This window comes from Gallus gallus, chromosome 4, assembly GCF_016699485.2.
Source record: "Gallus gallus isolate bGalGal1 chromosome 4, bGalGal1.mat.broiler.GRCg7b, whole genome shotgun sequence".
Lineage (NCBI taxonomy): Eukaryota > Metazoa > Chordata > Aves > Galliformes > Phasianidae > Gallus > Gallus gallus.
In genome coordinates, this window is record NC_052535.1 from 45,086,223 (window position 1) to 45,110,031 (window position 23,809).

At 39.5% G+C, this 23,809-nt stretch overlaps 1 protein-coding gene across 6 annotated transcripts in view; it reads left to right on the forward strand.

Annotated features, from left to right (window-relative positions):
* Nucleotides 1–23,809, forward strand: part of RASGEF1B (RasGEF domain family member 1B) — a 129,384-nt gene that overhangs the window by 33,300 nt on the left and 72,275 nt on the right. For 5 of the 6 annotated variants that reach the window (XM_046941296.1, XM_046941299.1, XM_025149791.3 and 2 more), the window contains exon 2: nt 3,664–3,717. Coding sequence is in view for 1 of the 6 variants with exons in the window: in XM_025149791.3 (XP_025005559.1) it covers nt 3,664–3,717 (54 nt within the window). In the remaining 5 variants the exon portion in view is untranslated. Of the gene's footprint in view, nt 1–3,663; nt 3,718–11,229; nt 11,296–23,809 lie in introns of those variants that run through there. The other variant, XM_046941302.1, reaches the window with a different exon arrangement.

A 23,809-nucleotide genomic window follows, 5' to 3' on the forward strand; every position in this document is an offset into this window, starting at 1 on the left:
CAATCTATAGAAGTTGCTTTATCTTCTCTATGTATGGGATGATGATACATAGAATATTTATAGGTAAAAACATGTAGTGAATTATTAACAAGTGAGAGTATGGGATTTTTGAAGGTGGGGAAAACTGTAGAGGTGAATTGCATCCTCAAAATAACAGTCCCTATACTCTTGGTTCCAAAACAACTAACACTTTGAAGACTTCAAGGTCAGGTTGCCTAGGCTAGGCCACTGAGCTTGAGTTAGGCTGAAAATATTTTTCACCCTTTTGTTGTGAGAAGCTGTCAGATGTCCTATGAATTTCTGGTACATCCTAAACACAAGAACATTTAGGGAAATAAAGGGAAAGAAGGTACCAGCTAGCCTTGGGCTTGTGAAAACAATTTATCCTCCCGGTCTGTTATCTCTACTGCTAGGTGGAACTTACTTCCACATAAATCCTTCTGGACACTGCTTGGCTGAAAGTAGGAATTTTTTTCCAAACAAAGAACGTTTTATCCATGTTGATGAGAAATGACATTCAATTCATTTGCTTAAAACTAAATACTGTACATACTATCAATTAAAAGGAGAGACTCCTTTCAAATGTACTTGATTCAGACATGCCTTCTGAAATACTGCTTACATGGGGATCTGGGGAGTGTTTAAATGGTTTCCCTTAAATATGTTCATCTGGCCATGTCTTCAATTAAGTGAACTTCTTCCTGAAAAGGGTAAGTGTTCTGATGAAAGCTGCAATTCTTCTAATGAGATGGATCCTAATTTGCGAGTTTTAATAAGTTCTGCTGTGAATAGACTTGCTGCAAGTTGTTACTTTGCATCTCTGGATGAATGCATCAAAGGCAACGTTTCATCACAAGACTGTTTCCCAAGCTTTATTTGCACTCTTTGAAGAGATCTGGAGTATGTTCAGTGTTCTTGGAGCTTTGCATGATGTCTGCTGGTAAAAGTTCTGGAGAACAGTTGTCAGCTGCTGCACTGGATGTCCTGTCATTGGACTTCGGAGGTTGAAATAGAGAAGGCCGTTTCCTCAACCTGTATTATACATTTAATGCAGGCTGTGTGCAGTGATTGTATACAATAGGTAGTTCTGGGCTTACTGGTCACAGGATTATCTGTTAAAGAGAGAGGATGAGGGTTAAAGAGACCCTACTGGAAAAAAAACTTGCAAGTGAGGTGAACTGAAATTTCATTACATTTGCAATTAACATTGAGCTGTACATATCTAAGATAATTTAACGTCCATTTTGCTTTCTACTGTCCTCTTCATATTTCAGTGCAAGGGGATTGGCCCCATTCAATTTCAAGTAATAACTCTATCGGAAGTGAAAATTTCTCTGAAGATCTTACCTGAGTACTTCCTGTCATTCCACTTGAGAGGGTGAAATCTTTGTTAATGGAGGGTAAACACCTCCCCCCCCCCCCCCCCCCCCACCCAACTTTTTTGGCCAGAATCTGAAGTCAAAAAGTAACACTAAGAATTAATGTGTTTCTTTTTTCAGTGGCTACAGGGTTTTACTTGTTTTTTTTTTTTTCCTCCTAATTTTATGCTCTTTTTCTTAATTGCTAACTCTGAAAATGCAGAGTGGAACAAGAACTGATCTGTGAGTTCTACAAATGTCTCAGAGTAAAACACTGCTTTATAGTTGGGCACCCCAACTACTGGTGATGAGGTCTGTGGCTACTGAAGAGAATTCCATTGCTTCATTTTTCCCATTGTTAAACGTCATGTTGGAACTCGTGAGCAATTTAAAGCTTCATACATAGTGCATAGCTGTTTTCATGCAATTACTATTCTTCACTTGAAGTATGGCTTAAATATATAAGTAGTGTATATTTGTTCTTGCTGTGTGATTAATGTCTTGAAATCCTATAATCTGATTGAGCTTTGGGCAGTCCAATGTAGTGGGATCCAAGGGCTGTGGGAGCAGAGGAGCCACACTGGAATCAAAGATAACTGCAACAATAGTGGAAAAATTAATGTGGAGGAACTCCATTGTATACAGAAAGTCTCAGTGGCTATGCAAAAGTGGACTACATACAAATGATTTTTTTCCTATTTGTTAGAAATAAGTTGACACAAGGTACCCAGTGTCTGTGTTGGCTAAGTTAAGCCAGTTATTGCTGAAACTCTCACGGGGAGGATTCAGCTTCAGTGGCAGATGATCTTTCAAGTCACCTGTTATTGCCAGGGTGGATGAAACTCTACTGTGAACAAGCAATAAGAATTCTTCTCTTCCATATTGACCAGTGTTCAGGAATGTGGTGGTCTGCAAATGAATAGTTGCTGCATGTCCAGCCTCTCCAAGGAAAGGGCTGCTTAAAGAGTGCAAATGCTGGACATGTTTTAAAAAAATAATGTTCAAATCAGTTGCAGTTTCAGAGGTTAATCTTGCCTTGAACTCATAAGTTTATAGGCCACGTTACTAGCAAACACGCTTTTATTATATGAGCTGTTAGATATGCCTTGAGTTTGGTGTAGAGATAAAACTGATATGTGACTTGATTAGGGTTAATGATTATGGGAAAGAGTAACATATTTATGTCAGCTCAGTTGCTCATGCTTAATATAACATTCTTAATATAACATTCTATTTAAAAGATCTGAATGTTGCTTGAAAGCGTTGCTATGTACCAGTCCAAGCTGATAAGTGAGAGGGTAAGAAATTCTATGCATTGTGCTGAGATGGCTGAGTGCTTCCCGTTCTAGTTGTTGTGAAGGAGTGCTTCATATTCTAAAAAGGAGATAAAATGAAGTCCTTAATCACTGCATGCTAATTTCTTCTCAAAAGTATTAATGGCTTGCTGGAAATTGATGGCCCTTCTGCAAAAAAAGTGAACTGAGCATGGGACTTAGTTTGCAGCTGTCTTCCAGCTTGACAACTCAATCACAAGTGTCAGAGGTTCTGTGCTCTAAAGGGCCTCTCTGCTTGGAGCACTTTACCTGTTACCGGCTGCCAGTTGTTGGCCTTTGTCATGTGTTTCTCTTACTCTTGGCTTTGACTAAATGCTCTTTCTCTTTTTTTTTTTTTCATGGGAAGGTGGCATTTTGGTGTCAGTATGTAAAGCATCAGCAAAATTTTGGGAGACAATTTCATGGAGTCAGCATGAAATAAATCAGTACCGTCTTAATAGTGAAATGTGCAATTAAGCTTTGTGCTGCCTCTTTTCCAAGTGGTATTCTCTCACTATCAACTATTGATAGAATCATAAAATAGTTTGATTTAGAGGGAACCTATCAAGACCATCTCATTCCAACCCACCTACCGTGGGCAGCTACCTGCTCACCAGCTCAGGTTGCTCAAAGCCCTATCCAACCTGGTCTTGAACACCTTCAGGGATGGGGCATCCACAGCTTCTCTGGGCAGACTGTGCCAGGGTTTCGCAATCCTATCACAATCTACCCATGTAAAAAGTGGCTCTCAACACATGTTGTGTAACCTACACTCTTAAACATAAACCTAGAAAAATATTTTCAGTTCTTATCATCTAGCTGAGAGAACACAGAGCTTAAAGGCAGCATACATATCTTGATGCCAAAACACTGTTCTGTTTTACGGCAGTTGCTTGTTTTAATGTTTAGAGATGTTCTGATAAATGAAATGTTCCAACATATATGACTGTATTAGCCTGGATTGATGGATCTTCTGTCTTTTTGTTTTGCAGGCAGTGCATTTCGGGACATCAGCCCATGCAAAGCCCTTACCTGCTCACAAACAGGTAAGCTGCCCTTCCCATTTGTGCACGTTTTTCAAATGTCAGGCAAATAGTGGCAGCTATTTGCTGGATGTTGTCTAGTAGTAAAAGAGGAAGAGAAAACCATGGTGGATTAGGGATATGGAGTCGAACTCACCTGTGTAGAAATTTGGTTGTGGTTTGCAATAGGCATTGAGATAAAAGAAGCTTGAAATGTACTTGTAAGTAAAATCATTTACGCAGAGGCTTGCAAACAAGGTTCCCTTGCTCACAAGTTGTGCAGAAGCTTGCAAATTCGTTTCCACTCAGTCGGTATGCTCATCAAATAAGGTTATTGTTACAAAGGTGTCTCTAGACAACGTGAACTCATGAACTTTGGACTTACTGTGCAGACTTAATAGGTCAAATAGAAGGGGGAACACATGGTGAGACAGGAAGTCTGAAACCTCTGAGTAGTTCAGCCAGTGAGGAAAAGAGGAAGGGACAACGCAATTAGGCTGTTAGGATAAAAGTGAATCTGTGAAGTCCAGTACTTTGAGAGACCCCACAGGGGTATGTCCCATTGGACTCTCCCTTCCGTTGAATAATGAAAGGTAAAGGCTATCCTCTGTCTCTTTGGGATTAAGAAAATTGAGCAAGCCTGTCTGAGTAAAAATTTTCCCAACAGGCATTTTGGTTGTAATTCACCATAGACGTTGTGTGTCTCTGTCCAGCTTCAGTTAGAAAGGTTTCTTGGCTATATATTAGCACCTTATACAAAGAATTAGCACCCTGCAGAAAGAAGTTTTTATCACTTTTGACTTCTTTTTACTATCTGAAATGGGCTGGCTTATGCTTTTACTTGATCTGAGGCTTAACTGGACACAGAATAAATACGCAGTGGCTGCAAGATATTTTCTGTATGCTGAATTAAAAAAGAATTAAATATAAGTGAGTTCATCAGTTTGTGCAAGCTGCCTATCAGCTTCTAAAACTCAATGAACATGCAGCTTGCTGCTGACCAGAAGTTATGATGGTGCAGTCTTTGCTAATACTTCAGCTTTAGGGATCTTTTTTGCAAGAAAGCAATCTAAATGTATTATTTTCTTATAGATACATCAGATAATATACCTGGTAGTTACCTACTAATAGGGATAATTATGTTCTGCATTCTCATCTTGCTCAGCCTTTCAGTAAATTAGCAGTTTTACAATTACATAATTTCAAGTTTTATTACATTTCTTAATGGTAAGGAATTTTGAATCTCAATGACCGTGCACAGTAATGATGGCCAGAGGGAAAAGTAGCTGAAGAGACTGTAAAGACAGCTTGTGATCCTCCCCACCTTATGTATAATTATTTGGAACAATGGTATACTTTGCAAACAGGTTGCCCTTACTGTTTTGAGGATATGCCAGTACACTGAAATAAAATCAAGTGATTCACTGGAGATAACCCTTAGGTTATCTCATGTCATACAGCTTGGGTAAAAAGCTGCCAACATTCCTAACATTTAAGCATTGAAAGGTGGCAGATATGCATGTGAATTTTTTTTGCAGGTTTGCTTTCAAATATGGAAGAAAGTGAGGATTTCATACTTTCATTAGGCAGACTTGTGAGGGTAAATCTGGGTATTGTGAAGGTCACAGAACAGTGCTCTTTCAACACTTGAAAGTGGGAAATGGGACTGGAGTGTAATTTATTTTATTTCTCAGTACATTTGATCTAGTTTGAACAAACTTGTCTGAAAAACTTAAGTGAGAAACTAGTCTGATTTATAGCTAATCTGCTCAAAAAGACTAAAAAGCATTGAGTCAACCTGAACTACATTTTTATCTGGGATATGACTTAAAGCCCTTGAGGTCAGGCAGTATCTCTGACCTCCAATGTTTATTTCAGATGCATCACCATGATTTTTAATTTTCCAGTTAAGATTGGGTTTAGACACTCAAAAGAGTAATTTGAGAATTAAGTGGTTTTTCAGTGTTCATCCACCTCTAATGAACAGTATCTGAGGGCTCAAGTCACTGATGGTCTGACTACAAAAACAAAATGAAATCATTCAAGTCTTAACTTCTTAAAATTTAGAAGGATGTATTATTTACAGCCTTTGTAATTAACTATTTCCGTATTAGGTAAGGCCAGGACTGAGCGTGTTTAACACATTCTGAATTGAGGCAAAATTAATTCCTCGTCAGCTGGATGACAATTTGTTCATGTTAAGTACAATCCCTGCTTGTATACTTGAGTTTAAGTTGACAGAATAGATTTCTGAACTGGTGATGTCTTGCTAGAATTGACTATTCCCTCTCTTAACTGTTTCTGCATTTGATAGCATAGTTGTTAGTGTATTATACTCCAGCAGTTATGCACTAACTAAATTTTCCAGTTGCTGAGCACTCAGGAATAATCTAGAGCTATGTGGTGCTATTTGTGCCCTATGACTTATTTGCTTTGAATTACATAAATACTTATGGCTCTTTAATTCAAGATAATGGTTCTAGTTGTTCTGCTGGTCACATACTATGAAGAATCTCTGACAGGAAGTGGCACGTAGATGAGAGTTCTGATTTCCAAGGCCATATTCCTGAAGAACTGCTAATGGAATTTGGGGCCAATTGTGTGTTTGATTCTGTTAGCTGAGATGTAGAGGTTATAATCCTGAATAGTGTTGTAGAACATAGCATCTTTCCTAGAAATGACAAATTCATCAGAACTGGCTTCCCCTCCTTGCATTTGTCTTCTCTCCATTTCTGCATCCAACACTGAATCAGAACTTATTCAAAATTGGACCTAGATATCAACCTTCTGGCTGAGTAGCAATATTTGTGTCGATCATTTGAGAAGACCACATGTCCCCATATGGAACCATTACCCAGGTTCTTGGCTCTGTGGTATCTTGAGGTCCTTGGTGTTTTGTCCAGGTAACTGTTCTGCACTGTAAGTTGGTTAAACAAGAAGGTCATTTAGAAGCAGTAGATATTACTTTATTAAAAGCAGTGAAATGTGAGATACCAAAAATGTTGAATTTTTCAATATGGGTAGTAACCAAAGTTGTATCAAAGTTGAGGTGTGAAATGAGTTTTTAATTACAGTGGCTGAGGTAGAAATGATGAGGGAGGGGGCTCTAAGCATACTCTTTTGAAATTGCTAAAGCGGTAATATTAGTTTACTGGTGTAAAACCGGCTGGTTTGTCCTGTTATTGTGATATGAGTGGCTTACATGTTGAACATATATACTATTCGTTTATTGTTGAACGAAGATAGAAGTGACCAAACAATTCAGGAAGGGCATTTATACAGGTTAGTATCTTAGCTGTGGCTTAGGATGTGAAAAGTCTTGTACTGTTTTAATGCATGCGTTGGAAAGTTATTTTGGGAAGCTTCCAAACAGTAATTTTCTGCTGCTGCTGACTATCTTAATTTCAGATCACTTTTGTAATGTGTTATTTGAATGTGAATGGAAGCTTTTATGAAATCATGAGTCATAGGGCCCAAAGGCAGTAGAAACACAGGCCTGAACTGGACAGGCTGTATCCAGAAAACTTAAGTGCAATTAGAAGATGACTAAAAAGCTGAAGCATCTCACTAGCAAATCAGTAAGCCTGGAAGCTTTGTCAGGTACCACAACCTGAGTTATAAAAGTGGTATGAGATCCCTTAGGCTTGGGGTCTTGCTTTAATGGGACAAAATGTAGTTGTGTAAACACAGCTTATTCTCTTTAGAATATGAATTCAAAGGCTGTGAATGCATGTTGGAGGCAGTGCATCCTCTTGTTGCACTTAAACTTTTTTTTCACAGCAGTTGTCAATTCTTTGTTTCCAACCAGAGCTCTATCTCAGGAAGAAACTGTGGAGTGAAAAAGAAAAAGGGGAAGAGATGTGCTGGTATAAAACCTTCTATTTTGTGGAGAGCCATACAAATTTTGTGAATTTTGTACTTGCTAGATAAAACTTAGCAATGCATTCTGAGTATGCTATATAAGATTCCTCTTCTCTTTCACTCTTCCAGTAAGTTATTGTTTTTATGTATAGATGTTGGTGGAGGGGGAGATGGGGATTGGCAGACATATTCAATCTGAACAGAAGCTGATTTTTCAAGCCCAGGATTGGTAGTGGTGGTTATAGAAGGCAAATTAATGTCAGAATGAAGAAGGCAGGGAAGGTGGACATGGGAAAGGTTTGAATTTGTGTTGGCATTTTTAGGACCAAAAATTAAGTAGAAGTTCTAATATGGATATGTCGTGTGCATATTTTTGCTAAAGTGTATTTCCAATGGAAGCAGCAAAGGACAAAAATACATTCACTTTGCTCCTTATTTGAAAGAACTGATCATCTTTTTTGACAGATGATGTATAGAGCCGCAGCACCAGCACATGCAGGTTAGCTTGGGATGATAGCCAGAAAACATTGATTTGTGTGTACCACTAAGGAACTTAAGTGGTTTGTCTCCCCTGATGTGCACTTGTGTTGCTTATACCCATATTTAATGTCATGATTGCTTCTATGTTGGTGAACCTTGCAGTGCAGGAGTTCATCTTAGTACTCTGCAGTTCAATAAACAGAAGCCCCAGAGGACTGTCTGTGATGAACTGTGTTATAATGAGTGCTGTTATTTCCTGGGGACCAAGGAGAAGGGACATGCTATCAATTCTTATTTCCACAGATCTAGTTTTCACTTTTGCTTTTTACTCTATGACCTGTTATCTTCAATTTTAATAACACCAGTAAGGCTAATTTCTCCTACTGATGATGACCAGTAAAATTGGACTTATCACATGATTACAGACAACACTTCATTTTCCTCTTTTATCAGTGTAGCCAGGAGGTATCGTCTATATCCCAGCATGTAGACTTGAAGCTACTGCAGTTTCCAAATGTGTAATGTATTTTCAGATTTCATACAGTTTTTGTGATTGACTGTGATGACAATATAAAATAGTTTAATGAAAAGGACCGTCTTAGACTTGAGTAAAAACGTAAACATGTAAATGTAAATTCCCAGGCTTCAGTGCTAAGATTAAAAAAAATTAGTACAATTAAATGTTTCTAAAGATTGTCCACCTTGCAGGGTAAAAATCTGCTTTTAATGACAGCCATCTTGTAGGATAAAGCCATTCATAATTCTGAGTTATTTTGGACTTCTTATAGTTTCCAGAATACATATGAGTTCTTCATAAGATTAAGAAAATTGGAGAATGTACCTGATTTAAGAAAGTGTTCAGAGTTGGAGCAAAATCTTGCTGCAGGAAAAGCTTAGAAGTCTATGGCAGGAGTGCTACACAACACTCAGCCCTTGGCTCATTCTCTTTAGAAAGTTCTGGTACATGCTGCAGAGGCTTATTTTCTGCCATGAGACTGTAATTACTGTTTAATTCGGCCTCCCATGTTTTGAAAATAAGCAGAGGGAAACCTTTTGTTTCCTATTCTTGTGACTTGAGTTCTTTAATAATCACCCTTTGTCAACACTGTTTTCATGAGAGAGCTTAACATTCCTTTGGGATTGAAATTCTTCTTTCGACCTTAACCCTCTGTGGTCTGCATTTTAGGCCTTTCTGTAGCATATTCCGAATGGAAACTTGAGTCCAGTGTGCCAGACATGTACTGCCACACTAAAGGGAGGGCTTGGTTCTTAACTGCTTTTTGGTGGAGGCATGGATGAGAGGTAAGTTCTCTTGCAGTGGGCCAGAGGAGAGGAGAGGCCACCAGCACAAGTAGGGCTTGATTCTACTTGAGCATTCCAAGTCCTGATTTCTTTCCAAATATTTTTGATTTATCAAAATGCTTTATTTTGAGCCTGCTTTTGGTATGGCCATGTTCCGAGGGTTGAGATTCACCCCACTTCCCACAGTATGCTCAGAAACTACTATGAAAGGATCAAGAAATTGAGACCCTATCTGCACAGGAGAGAGTTAGAAGGATGGCTTCCCAGGAGAAGGACCTTCTCCCCATGTTAAACACAGAAATATTTACTTGATCAGTATTTATTAGATTTAGGATAGTCTTTCACTCAAAGAAGATATTGCAGTGGTGTGATGTTTATCAACTGATCTAATTTATTACTAATGCTTTGTAAGGCATGTTGCCAATTGCTTCCCTTCTCAAGGCTTTGGGAAAAATAAAGGAAGTATCTATTGGATTCATTTCCTTTGCTGGATTTACATTATCTGTAAACTGAAGTTGATGCCTGTGCTAGGCCATTTTAATCTCCAAGAGGGTACTGTTCAACTGGAAAAGTTTTGAAGCAGAACATGGATCCATTTGGATGGATATCTTTGAGACATTATTAAATTAAGCATTAGTCCAGCTTTCTTTACCTAACACTGCTTCAGCTCCTAGTCAGTCTGTTTAAAAACTGTTGTAAAATCAGATACTGCCAAGTTTCTGTTTTTTTATGTTTCAGAATCAGTTGATGGGAGAGCACAGATCAAATGAGCCCTATTCTTAGAGACCTGTTGTGTAGTTGTTTAGACAGATCTGTGACAATGTTTGACTTAAAAAATAAGATGGGTCTCATATAGAAATAATTAAACTTTGAGTACAGCAAAAAACAACATAATCAGAATGAGACTTGAAGTCTAGCTAGAATGTATCATCTTAAATACAGTTAATGTATTTTAAGCAACTTTGAAGGATTGGTGAAGAAATACACTTTAGTTCTAAGACTACTTCCAAAAATGTTGAAAGTGATATCTGTGTGTACTTTGACTTTTAAAACAACAGAAAAGGGGGGGAGGGGGAGATGAAACTGAAGATAGCATTAGGAATAGTTATAGTGCAGAATTGCCTTTGACTGCCAGAAAGGGTTGTCTAGTTTTCTGGGGTGGTCTGTAATTCAGTTACTTGAAGCTTGAAGATCTGAGGTTTGCCAGTGTTCTGTGATGTGCCGCCACCAATGTAAAAGTCTGTTTTGCAGCGCTCTGCTGGAGGCCTATAGACAAAGCAGATAGTCATATGGTTCAAATGTGATTAAGATGAATGCTCTGAAAACAAATACAGCTTAGGGAGACGCACACAATGTTGGCCAAACTGGTTCCATGCGGGTGTAAATGCTTGCAGCACTGCTTCTTCCCTGTGACTATTTTGATGGTTGTCATGTGTATGAGTGCTGGAAAGATTTGTAGATGATCTGGGTGAAGTCTTCAGTAGAAACTTCCACGGAACAGTAGTTAGTGAAGCTTTTCCTGGTAGAGGAGTTCTGTTGGAATTCCCTGGCTTTTCTATTTATATTTGAATATTTGCTGGCTAGTAGACCAAGGTCTTAGTACTCATGGTCTAGCTTGGTGTGGTGCTGTGCTCTGCATTGTCTAAACTTCCCTTTTTCATCCTTGGTCTCCTTCCAAAGCATACCGAAACTGATGTTAAGTGATACCCTTTGTAGGGAAACTGTTAGGTTGTGGTTTGAGCTGGTGATGGAGCACCTGGTGAAGGGGTGTGTCTGGCCTAGGGAGCATGGGCAGATTGTTTGCACCTGTGCTCCCCCTGTGATCAGATAGGGTGTGTGCAGTGTGGATCTGCCCTGGGCTCATATAAGGGCCAGCCACTGAAGGGAGGATTTCTCTTGGACTTAGGCTGCTTCCTGCAAAGGAGTGCTGTGTAGCCAGAGAGCCCCTTCATTGGTTGGGTGAGTTCAACTCCTCTTTCTGTGTATGACTCTTGACCTGCCTGTGAATACTTTGCCTGGTATTGCCAAGAACCTGTCAGAAGTAATTTTACATCTTCATGAGCAGAACGCCTTTGAATGTTAGTCAGTCTTGAAGATAAACTTGTTAGAACTAATAGGGTCCCCTTCTTGTTGCTTTAAATTTTGTTTCAGTTTGTGGTTTCTGTTCGAATGCAAATCAATTCATCACTGGATCTGCAAACAACATGTATGACTGTGGTTATGTTCAGCAGGCTCTTTGCCTCTGTGTTCTAATTTGTGCCTTTCAGGCTGATAAAGCAAAGTAATGCAAACATCCCATTGCATTCTTTGTGTGAAAACAAGCAGCGTGGGCTGTGATTGAAGTAACTTCAGTTTTATTTCACCTTGAGAACAGTTAGAAACTTTGTTATTAAAAATACCATCCTTTGTTACCATAATTACTTAGCACTCTATTTTTTTTAGTCAGTAGTGGTTTATTTTGATTGTATCTTATCTTTTTTAGACTGAAGACACTTTCTAGTAGGCATATTATTAAGTTAATATTCATAAGGGCTCTGTATAACTCAATACAGTAAAAATGGGTCAAAATTGAACAAATGATTAAACTTTATGACTTCTCAGATGAGGAACTATGTGATGGCCACTAGATAAGATTGTCTATTCCAACTGTCAACCCAACCCCATCATACCTGCTAGCTATGTTGCTCAGTGCCACAGAAAAGTTTGATTCCTTGTTTCTAGAAGTGGTAATCTCAACTGGTAATATTGGTAGTACATGCACTATTGGAATGAAATAGAGATTTACTTTTTTTGGGGGGGGGGGTGGGGGTGGTATTTGTTCACTTGGATTTTGTGTTGGTCTGTTCTTAGCTCATTAAGCATACTGTCTGCCCACTGCCTGCTGACTACGCTCAAGTCTTGAAGCAGCAAGCCATGTACATACAGTCCAGCAGCAGCTGACCTGTGCTGAAGTGGACTGATTTGGATGTGTAGCACGAGTGCAGCTGAGGGGAGTGCTAACCAAAGAATAAGCTGGTGAAATCAACACTTGAGGAAAGCTTTGTGTTGAGGGAGGGCATAAAGGTGGATGGGGCATGGAAAAATTATGCTATCTTGTCCATTGAGTTGTTAACTTCAACAAATGATATAGTTACTCTGATATGGAATACTGACCAGGAAACATTCCACGAATTGTTGTGTGTTTAAATTGTCAGAGCTCTAAATCACATGTATGGCAACGTGAAAGCTAGAATAAATGCTGGAGGCAGTAAGCAACCATCCTGTCTTTCAAACAAGAAATAGTTTGGGCCATAATTCAGTCCAAGTGAAAAATGTTGTTTTCTGTTCATACGTTTTTATGGAAGGAACTGTATTTTAGCTCAAAGAGTCATGTTGTGTGTGCAGCATGAAAAAAACGTAGGTGCTGGGCATAACATTCACTGTTTGGTACCCACTTAAGGTGTACAGATTAAAGAATCACTGTTTAAATGTGGAAATGGCTTAATTAGAGTCAGTCAGTTGCTTAACTTCCAAACTATTTCTGAATTTAGTGCTATACAGCTGGCTGCAGAGATGAGTGTCTGCTTCCATTTGAGTACTGCTGTTATCCTTCCAATTGAGTTCCCCTTTAATCCTCTGGCACTCATCAAGGAAAGGCCTAGGGCTGGTTGTTGTTGTTGTGTTTTTTCTGTTCTTGTTTTTCCCCCTTGTTTGGTGGAGATTTTCCTAGCTTTGCTTTATTTTCCTGCTGCATGGAGTTAGTTAAACTCTAGGACAAACTGTCTTACTTAATAAGTCTTTTGCCTTGGAATGGCATAAAAATATGCTATTTACTGTGTCACTTTAATTGTAGTTTAGAATGAGGCTGTCTGCTTCTCATCTACTATGTTTGGTTGTCAGAGATGCTTCACTTGTACATAATTTCTGGATGCTCACATGACAATGATCAGTTACAAGAAATAAGTTTTTATATATTCTGCTGATAGAAGTTCATTATCTTTACTGATTGAGCGATGGGATATCCTATGTATTTTTAAGAAACCGCAGACTTTCACTGACCATATGAGCTGAAAAAACATATATATTTTAACTTGCAGTTTGAAGTTCTCTATTAAGGTTTCGGTTGTTTGCTTGTTGCAGTGGTACCTAATAATCAGGGCTAAATGTGTTTTCTTCAGCTGCATTCCAGAAATCTCAGTTATCTTTCCACTTGCAGTATTAAAACACCAGCATTACTCACCTGTTCCTCTCACTGCAGCATGAACTTTCCCTGTTCATCTGCTGTCTAACTTCAGCCAGCAAATTCCACTAGGCTTGAGCCAAGCTCTTAGCTGCTTGTTCTTCATCTTGTGTTCCAAGAGCTGTGGAGGTGTGGTGTGGCACTGATGGATGTGGTTAGTGGGTATGGTGGGAATGGGTTGATGGTTGAACTTCATGATGTTAGTGGTCTTTTCCAACCTTGATGATTCTCTAAGGTGTACATAAAGCAACAGAGATTAATGATCTGGCATGTACCACCTTTCTGACTACTTTGTGTTGGCAATTTCATCCTGAATTGCAGTGTAGTGGTCAATTTAGACAAGGCAGTCTGTAGGCCTGTTGGTGTGACCTGTCTGCTCTTGAGCCCACCTTGAGAGGCAGCCTCCAAAAGGAGTAGGTGCCACCTGCTTTTGTTGCCAGTGTGGGACTTGACAGCAATGCTGAAGACCTCTGCCATGTACTGGTTAGTATGTAATTAATGCTAGTGTCTTTGTGAATACTTGTTTACTGGGAGCTGGACTAAGATCACTCAGCTTATTCTATGCGATGTGCCAGAGACAGAGCAGATGGTAATGCTTTGTGCCCTTCTAATCTGCTGTGAATTGGGACCAGTGACCTAGAAGGGATGGGCTCTGTGATGTTTTGCCTGTTTTCTGTGGTCTCCCAATCTACCCATGGTTGTGTTTCTTGCAGGAAAGGCCTCATTGTAAATGTTAATTAGAAAAGATTACACTGATCTCACAATGGATAGTATCTAATACAGAGTTAGCATCCTGAAAGAGAGAAGGTTTTAGTCTGCTGTGCATGTAGCTGGCTTCAGAGGCATCCCATCTGTGTGTCTGCATAGCTCTAACCATCCTGACTACAGCTTAGTTTCCTACATGGATGTGTTGTTTCAAAAGAACCTGCTTAATATAGTAAAAGTGCTGGAGACCTCTCCAGACTAAAATTGTCATAGTAGACTTGCTTTATTAACCCTTTCTTCTTCTTCATTCTGCAACTTTCCCTTGCAACTTAAGCCTGGCAGGCTTTGAAGAAAATGAAGTGTCAGGCTCTTCCTGCTCCACAACCTGCTGCTGTTGGCATGAAACTGGAGGTAGCTGTCGCTGCTGCTGCTGCAAGGCTACATTAATATTTCATTGGTACTGCCAGCCCTTGGCTACCCATCAGCTGTCTCCTTGAATATACTGGGAGAGGGAAGGGCGAGAGGAGTGAATACAAATAATGCATCTACTATTGTGGTAACAATATAAAGACTATTCTTGTTTGTAATCAGAAATTAAAGCAAGCCGCCTTTTGTAGAATTGTAAACTCACTAAGGTTGGAAAAGATCTCTACCATCATCAAGTCCAACTGATGATGTTGACCCATTGCCACCATGCTCACTAAGCCATGTCCCTGATCCAGCAAGAGTTTATTTTGCTATCTGTGGTGATTTGTAGTACAAATTCTTATGGCTAAGTATTTAAACATCGATTTTGAAGTTGATGTAAGAACATTATATTACCAGAACTGCACAAATTGTCATGACTTAGCTTTTCTTCTATCTCCTAGCTGCCTGAGATCAGTATCAATGTATCATAGCAAAAATAGCATTGCTGTGGGACCTTGTCTTCAACTGCACAGTTCTACATGTTTGCTACAATCATGCAGATGGCTTTGTGAGTTGAAGTGTTGCTCTTCCATTGGTGTTGCCCTGTGCTGGGTGTTACAGGCCTACTTGTGCTGAAGAGCATATGGGAAGCTAGGTCCAGGAATGGGCTCACTTAGTAATGAAGTCAAGGTGGTGCATTTGAGGACACAGCTGAAGCAAGTAGGTTTGTAGATTGTAGGTCTATATTAGGAGGTTGCTGCCTTCTGCCACTGAACAATATGAATCATTAGGTGGTAGAGACAAAAGGTGTAGGAGGCACAGCACCTTGGATGGTTGAAAGGGTGGTAAAGATCCCAAGTCATTGTTTTCTCAGTGAGATGCTCAAGCAGTAAGAAAATCATAATCTGCCTCATCATTTGACCTTGTGAACTAAAAAAAAAAAAGTGACACAACTCATGCTGAGTATTTTAGCACAACGATGACTGTACAAGCCATCCACACTTGAAAGATTAATGACAATTACTAAGCCTGTTACTGGTAGGAGTATCCAGATGGTGCTGTTGTACAAAATGTTGCTGGCAGTTTTCTCAGTGTAGGACTGCAGCTCGGTATAAAGAGCAGCCTGTACTGTTAGCTGTTTTGTTATATAGGCACTGGTATTGCAGGCTCTGGGGAACAGGAATTTCTGACTCTCTGCAGTCAAGTTGGTCCCAAGACAAGGGAACATACAGATATGGGGAAAAACATGCTGTTGGCCATTGCTTGTCTTCTGTGACTTGGAAATTGAGAACTGGGAGGGTGTGCTCAGATCATAACTCTTGTTGTTTTAATTGGAAATATTATGAAAGGAAAAAATAATTATTTCCAAAGAAATACTTATTCCTTTGCATCCTGAATACAAGAGGCAGGTGGGTGTCCTGATGTAGCTATGGATTTGAGGCAGTGGTGCTTTCTAATGGCAAGAGAATGAGACTTGGTTCTGCTTTAAGTTCTTGCCCTTAATCTAATAGGGTTGCTGGTTTTAGTCAGTAAAACACCATTAATGTTTCCTGACAGTTTTTAGAAATCCAAATTAATTGCAGAAGGAAATTGAGGTAGCACAGAGTCATTTCTGTGTCACAGAGCTACTGCTCAGGTTTGTGCATTTGGAGGGTGTTCAGCAACTAGCAGACTAGTGAAGGTAATGACAGCTTCATAATGATGGGACTAAATTCTGCATGACAGAAATAGTAAGATAATTTTAATGTTCTTAAAACTTCATCAGTTCCAATTTTTGTTCTCTAAGCTTTCCTTAACCTGTGTTCTTGGCTCTAGTGATCACTGAGGGTAATGGCTTTGATTAAATGCATCTGGCATTCAAACTGACCACATTTGGTGTCCTGGAGTGGGCCTGTTAGCAAAAAGATGAGATGACGCTTGTCATTTCTGTTAAATTATTAAAAGCAAATGAGCACAGCTTAGAGTGCGTTTGAGACATCTTCCCTTCCTAAAGGTAAATAAGGGTAAAGTCGTCCTTTATGGAAAGGTTTTATGGAAAGGATAAATTGCTTGTGCCTTTCATTAAAGCAAACGTAACTTAATTCTCTGAGGAGAATGAAATCCTAAAAGGACAAGAAACACAAATCTAAAGCTTCTTTGAAGAATGCTTTTGTCTCGGCAAGTCTACTTGACTGTGAAATTAGGTGCTAATGATGCTGATGCTTGAAGCGCAGAAGGGCAATTAACCCAGTGTATTTATGTATTAGCAAGTGAAATGCTACCTTCTCTACCCATAACAACTGCTAAGTTCCCACTTAACCACACACTTGCAGGTACTTGGTCAGGAGAAAAACCATTGCAGAGCATTAGGAGAGCTTTTTACTTGGTCAGAGTGTCAACTGGGTGCTTTGGAAGATCAACTGTTGCATTCTGCTTAGGAAGCTGGCCTACGATTGGAGGTTCTGGGTCACTTTTTGTTAGAATTTGTGAGTGCTCCACTTAAAAGGTTTCATCATCTCCCTTTTTTTTCTGTTTACTTTGATCTTGTCTGTGTCTTATCTCTTAGAGGAATGCTATTTGATTTAAACACGAACAAAAGCTTCTGAATTGGGATCCCCATTTTTCCTGGACTGTTAGAGAATTCTTTCTTTGTTCTTCATCTTCCTATCTCATACTAGCAGAACCCACAAGGTGGCAATGTCCCACAGTGGGATTACTGCCAGGACGAGGACTGCAAGGTATTTCTGCATGAACCTGGCAGAAATGCAGATAACTTTAATTTTGTTTACAGGAGGGAATTGCTGACAGGCTATAGTAAAGAAAACACAGAAGGACGATGAGGTTTTTCCCAAAGTGAGGAGAGCCTTTGAGGGCCTTCCACACAGGACTATCTGGGACAGAGAGATGAAGGTTTTCTGTGCAATCTCTGCAGTATCCTACATCTTTGCTTGGTATTCATGCTCTTATGGTATCTCCTTTTCTTCCTTCTTGTGTTGTATTTCAAAAAGTTCTTGAAATTGATTCATCCACAATGGATTTCTGCTTTGACTGTTCATTCAGTTTCACGTGTCAAGATCCTGTTTTGCTAGTTTGCCTCTTATGCCTGATGTAAGTGTATGGGATTAACACCTTTAGGTAATTGTTGTATCCCTTATTATGGGAGCGTTTTCATTATGAAGAAAATACTGCTAGGTCAGTCACATTTCTGAAAGAGGAAATGAAACGGATTGGTTTGCCTTAAAATCTCACCGTGTGGCTGCTAAATGGCAAATAAGTTGTGATGCACATTTTCATTCCTTTAATGAAAATTCACTATAAAGATATCTTCAGCAATATCTTGGCTGACACAGAGGTTTCACCAACTACTTTACTATTTAAGTCGTCTTAAGATCAACAAGTAATAGTAAAGCATATCTGAAGCTGTGATCTGGTAAAGTACTTCTGAGCAAAGAAAACAGCCCATCTGCAGTCAGCCTGGGCTTAGCTTGAAACTACTGCAGCTGTTTCGGCTGGTTTCAGCTCGTAACTTGGTTGGTGGCCAGCTTATTTAGGCAGAAGTACCATGAGGGCAATAGAATAGAAGTGCCTGCCAAATTTTCCTTGGGAAGATGGCAGTTCTGAATATCTGTTTATATTTTATTTACTGGAAACAGAGCTGATGTTTGGCATAGTGACAGCCCAGGGCTTGTTTAAATAATGCCCCTTTCCAAGATTTTCTTTCCTTAACACTTCCCTACCAATTGTGCCAGGTTGTTTTTTTTTTTTTGAGGAAAAAGGACCTTGGAGATATATTGGAGTTGGTGGTCTTTAATTTCCAGTGCTCTTAAATCATCTATAGCACTTGGCTTTCACATACTTTTGTTACAAATTTGGGATATATACCCAGTCCCTCTTTTTCCTGAACTTTGTGTTTACTCACCTCAACTGCTGCCCTGGTTCAGTGGGTATAGCTGGCTTTAACTAATAGAAATGTGTATTGATGTTTCACTGTGACCACTGACCTTTGTGTGTGTTAAATACCTCAAAATGACTGAAAAAAAAGAAGGGTGCCAGTGATCCTGACTACTTCTTACTCCCAAGCTGATATGAAAAACTTGCTCCAATAGCTAATGCCCTCAGAACTCTTCTTTTGGTGAAGGACTTGTATTTTTCTGAACAATATTCTTTTCCCCTTCAGCTTCCTGTGAAAGACGTTCTTCCTCTATTGCAGTTCACTTCCCCAAGCAGATAGATATGCAAAGTGTAGGGTATGCTATGTAAGGGAAGAAATTCTAGGTTGGATGCCATTGTAGTGTTAACTTATGCTGCCTTTCAAAATAGGCCAAGGGTCACAGTGTCTTTGAATATAGTTTCCCCAGTACATTAAATAATGGAGCCATTTTCTGGAGGCTTGAATATTGCTCTTTTACTATTAATGTATGCTGATCTGAATGTGTGTTTGCAAAGGGAATGGGACAGCATCACTAATGATCTTAAATTCTAGTGTGTATTCTGCGGAAGAAATCTGCAATCTGACTTACTGTTTCTAGCAAACATGGCTGATTGTGAAAAGCAATGGTGTCCCTGCCTCTCTGCTCTTGCCAGAGGGTTTTGCTCCTGTAGCAACATCAGCAGCGTAGTATTATATGTGGCCAGTTGTTGCTACAGGGGACAGCTCGGTGTATGCAGTTTCTCCTTTCCCTCCTCTGCCCTCCATACGCACTGTGGTCTTTGCTGAGAGGATGACCTTCTATTATAGCATGTCACTTTCATCTGAGCATTGCTTCTGTTTTCTCCTTGGGTTGCACAGGTGGCAATAACATCAGGCAAATCTTCAGCACCCCAGTTAGGTCCTTCAGAGTACTTGACTTAGAGATTGAAGTGCAAGAAGCTCCCCTTTTATCATGCTGTAGGCCTGAGGTTTTTGGCTAATAGATTGAGCCCAAAGGGTTATAGTGAATTGGATTACAACAGGCTGGCAGTCAGCCACTAGCAGAGTTTTATAACGAATAAGGATGCAACAGTGTGTTACTTGAACGGCTGGTTCTTCATCCCTTTTCTGTTGTTGCAGTAAATTAGTGAATCTATGGTGAGGTGTTATGTCCTGAAGTACTAACATCCTTGTGAAAAGCTTCAGCCTTTCAATGTGGAAATGGCTTCTTTTGTTCCAAAGATGAGAAATTGTCAGTTGTGGTTAATCGTTAAATGGCAGTCTTTAGAGAAGATGACTTGTGTACTATATAAATAGTCATACCTGTGTGTGCAGGCACTGTGACTAGTCAATCTCGTAGCTTTTGGTGCCACCAATGTGAAATCAAAGGCTCTTCTCTGATGTCAAGACTGGGTAAGGTGCTGCAGTGAGTTCTAGCACTTTGCAGTGTATTTAGAGACAGTGGGGAAAAGGTCACAAACCAGTGGGATGACTCAAGTGAAGAGGGCTAGTTACCTTGTCAAAGACACTTAGCAGCCTCTTGTGCAAATGCGCTGTGTTCTAATTTAATTAGCAATAGGTAGGCTTGCCCATGGAATCATAAGCCTTTTCCAACAGGCGTTAGTTGTTAAAGGATCTTAATAAGCAGGTAATTAATAGAGGTGAGAGGCTTCATATGAGTATCAAGAATTGACTGTCTATTGTAACTTCACTGGAAAATGTTGAGGAAGATTTTACTTAAAAATCTTTATTACACACATATGAAAAACAACTTGCTATTTCTGATTGTAATGAGAGCAGAGGAGCTTATGTTGTTAGTCACTGTTGCTCTGTGAAGCCTGCCTTAGGATTTCACTCTGCTTTTTTGATTAGTGTTCCTTTAAGCCTTCTATGTGATGGGGAACCCATAAGCACGAAAAACATCGTCTTTGGAAGAGCATTTGTTACCCTAGCACAGGAACAACAACAGCAGCTGGAGCCATCCTAGGTGCAAGTAACCTTTCACTTCCATATTAGTCAGTGATTCAGCACTGAATGTCAAAAACAGCATGTCTTTCCATGCACGTTTCCTTAACTCAAAGCATCAACCTTGGTTTTAATCAGAGAGGAAAGTGCAGGGTGTTTCATTGTATAAACTGAGACACGCAACCAAACAGCTTTTCAAACAAAAACACAATTATTGGTTCAGTGATATACAGGGTACTAACTACTTCAGAAAGACTGTTCAGGTTCCTATGTTATAATGTTAGCAATAAAAGATTTATGATACCATCTACTTGTTTCTGTCCTTCTCAAGGGCTTGGCTGTTGTAAATTTTTGTGGTTGGTACACTTAAGTTTGTATAATTCCTCATAATGCTTCTGTGTGACATAACTTGGCTTTAACTATGAGTAAAACCTTGCTTTCTTCACCTGCTTCCAAAAAACTTAGAGCTGAGATTCTGTAATCACTGAGATTTCTATATTTTAAAAGACTTCTGAAAAACTTTTTTATGTTCTCTGGGTGGCAGAAGGATGAAATAGGCTTTGTAAATGCGGCAGGCATTTAGCATGGAGAGTACTCACAGTGTGGCATGGCCTTTTATGCGTAGAACAGGAGGTAGGGAGACAGAAGAAAATACAACCTGGGATATTTGATAGAAGAAATGTATTTTGATGAACAGGAAGCTTGTGAATGTTCAAACTAGTGGTGAACTTTCATATGCTAAATTTCTTGATGATAGAGCAAAGGATAGTGAATACTGTCTGCAGTTCTTTGATTTGCTCACTGTTGGCTACGTTTTCTTTTTTTCTTACAAGAGATGCCAAGTCAAAGGCAGAGAAGGGAGGTGCAAGTTAAGAAAGCAGATTTAAGTACTTCGTGGTGAGAACTTTCTTCGTGGAACTTTTTTCTTAGTGTGAGTTTGCATGGAGGAGGCATTTCTACAAATGCAGTTCCAGTGTCATAAAATCACAGAATCATGCAGGTTGGAAAAGACCAGTAAGATCATCTAGTCCAACTGTCAGCTCATCACCACCTCTGGGAGTTTAAGTATGGAAATGTATTTTCCGTTTTTCTGTAGGCAAAAGGTGGACACATCTCACTAGATGAAATACTTCCTGCCTGGGAGATTGCTTTCAGGGTGAACATCAGACCCCCTTAAAATTTGTGGCATCATTATCATGATATTTCACTTGTTGATATTTGGACATATGTTATATGCTCCTACAAGTACTGAGCAAATTATCTAATTATAAAATTAAAAGTTCCCCCCACCGTTTGTGTCAAATAACACAATCCAGACTTTCTTAAGGTGTTTTATTATCAAATATGGGAATTTTACCAGTAGCTTTTGATGGAGTAGGACTGGAGCTGTGAAGGTGCTGGGAATACTGTTTTAATTCTTCCCCTTGATCCTTTTCTTAAGGCTGGTTGTTTAGTATAATATGAAAGTTGGGATTGTTTTTGGACACTAAGGTTCAGGTTTTTAAGATTTTCAGGTAGTTCTGGAAAGTACAACTAAATGAGGAAATGATGCCAATTCTTTAAAAGAAAATAGAACGTTTTTAAGGTTCAGTTTTACACTGCATTTATACAATTTACTACTCATGACCTTACCTGCTTTGAAGGTAAAGACAGGCCATGCCAACACCAGATTAATATTAAATCAAAAATGCAACTTTGATTTTCCTGGGAATGTACAAAACTGTAGCTATTAGAATCCATAATGTTGGGAACGGAGGGCCAAAAAGCAAATTCAGCTTTCGAGCGTTGCCTTGTGTTGGTAATGGCAGATGGCGAGTTAGAATTTTTGTCTTCTCCTGGATAACCATAATAGGACAAGAGGTGGTGGCCTCAAGTTTCTCCTGGGGAGGTTCAGGCTGGATGTTAGGGAAAACTTCTTCAAAAGACTGGTGAGGCCTTGGAGTAGACTGCTCGGGGAGGTGGTGGAGTCACTATCGTTGGAGGTGTTCAGAACAGTGGAAATACAGCACTGAGGGGCATGCTTTAGCAGGGATGGGTTGGGACTGGACTTCATGATCTTGGAGGTCTTTTCCAACCTTAATGAGTCTATGATTCACTTGATGATGGTGATCTTGGTGAATTCCTCCTGGAGTTGATTTTATTACAGCACAAAGAGGATGACTTAAAGAATTCAAGAGCTTCCTACCTGTCAGTGATCAGAGTAGCCTCCTTGAATGTGAAAGTATATGAGGTCGCCTAGAGGAAAGAACTATGCTAGGGTACCTCCTAGGTGCACCGTAATACGTAGACTCAAGGGATTCCTTTGCTTTTTTCCAAGGGTGACTGATGATTCCAAGATCAGTCTGAGCTGCTGTTTGAGAGTACCAAACACTGTATTTTGGAGGACCAGTTTTACTGGTTGACTGCATTACATGTGCTCCTAGTCACTGAACATGGGATGTTTGCCTTTGACAGTATCATCACCTTTAATCTGCAGGCTGAAAAAAGGGTTGTGTTGGAAAAGGCTTTGACAGTTTCTTTGAAGGAGCTATGATTGATTTCTTCTCATCCCTCCTGTTTCCCTGCAGGGAACAGCTGTGGAAAGACTGCATTTTTCAGGTACAACAGTACCCCAGGTTTTAGGAGAGAGATGCTTTCCTGATGCTCCTTGTTCCAAGGCTTTGCTGCTTAAACTGAGCCCTGGCTACAATTCCTCTTGCATCTGTGAAAGTAGGGTTGCACAATTTCCATCAGTGGAGATGTTTACCAGATGAAAAATGCCTTACAGCTTATCTGTATTTCACGGGTTTTTTTTAAAGGAATTCTGGAAAATGTCTGGTTAGAAATAACTTGTGATCTTTTCCTGATCAATGAAAACTATTATATAAATAATAGCTTAGAACTAATCTTGCTATCACAGATAATGCAACTGTCTGCACCTAGTCTAAAGGTGCACTTTCTTCTATAGCATCACAGAATCATTCTGGTTGGAAAAGACCACTAAGACCATCAAGTCCAAACATCAACCCATCACCATTATGTCCACTAGGCCATATATAAGTCTATCTTGTGGTCTGTACAATAACATGTTGCCTGTAACATGGACTTGTCTTTCTGAGCACTGCATTTTGAAAGTGGCATTCCATTACCTGAATTTTTCTAAGGCTGAACTGTCCAGAAGAAAAGAAATTTGGTGAATAAAAAGCAAGTGTGCTCTTTTCTAGGTATAACAATTGTTGGTACCTTAAATTTTGGTGCTTTTTTTTATCTACCTGAAATTTAGCACGTTCTTTGTCTTACTCAGTTCT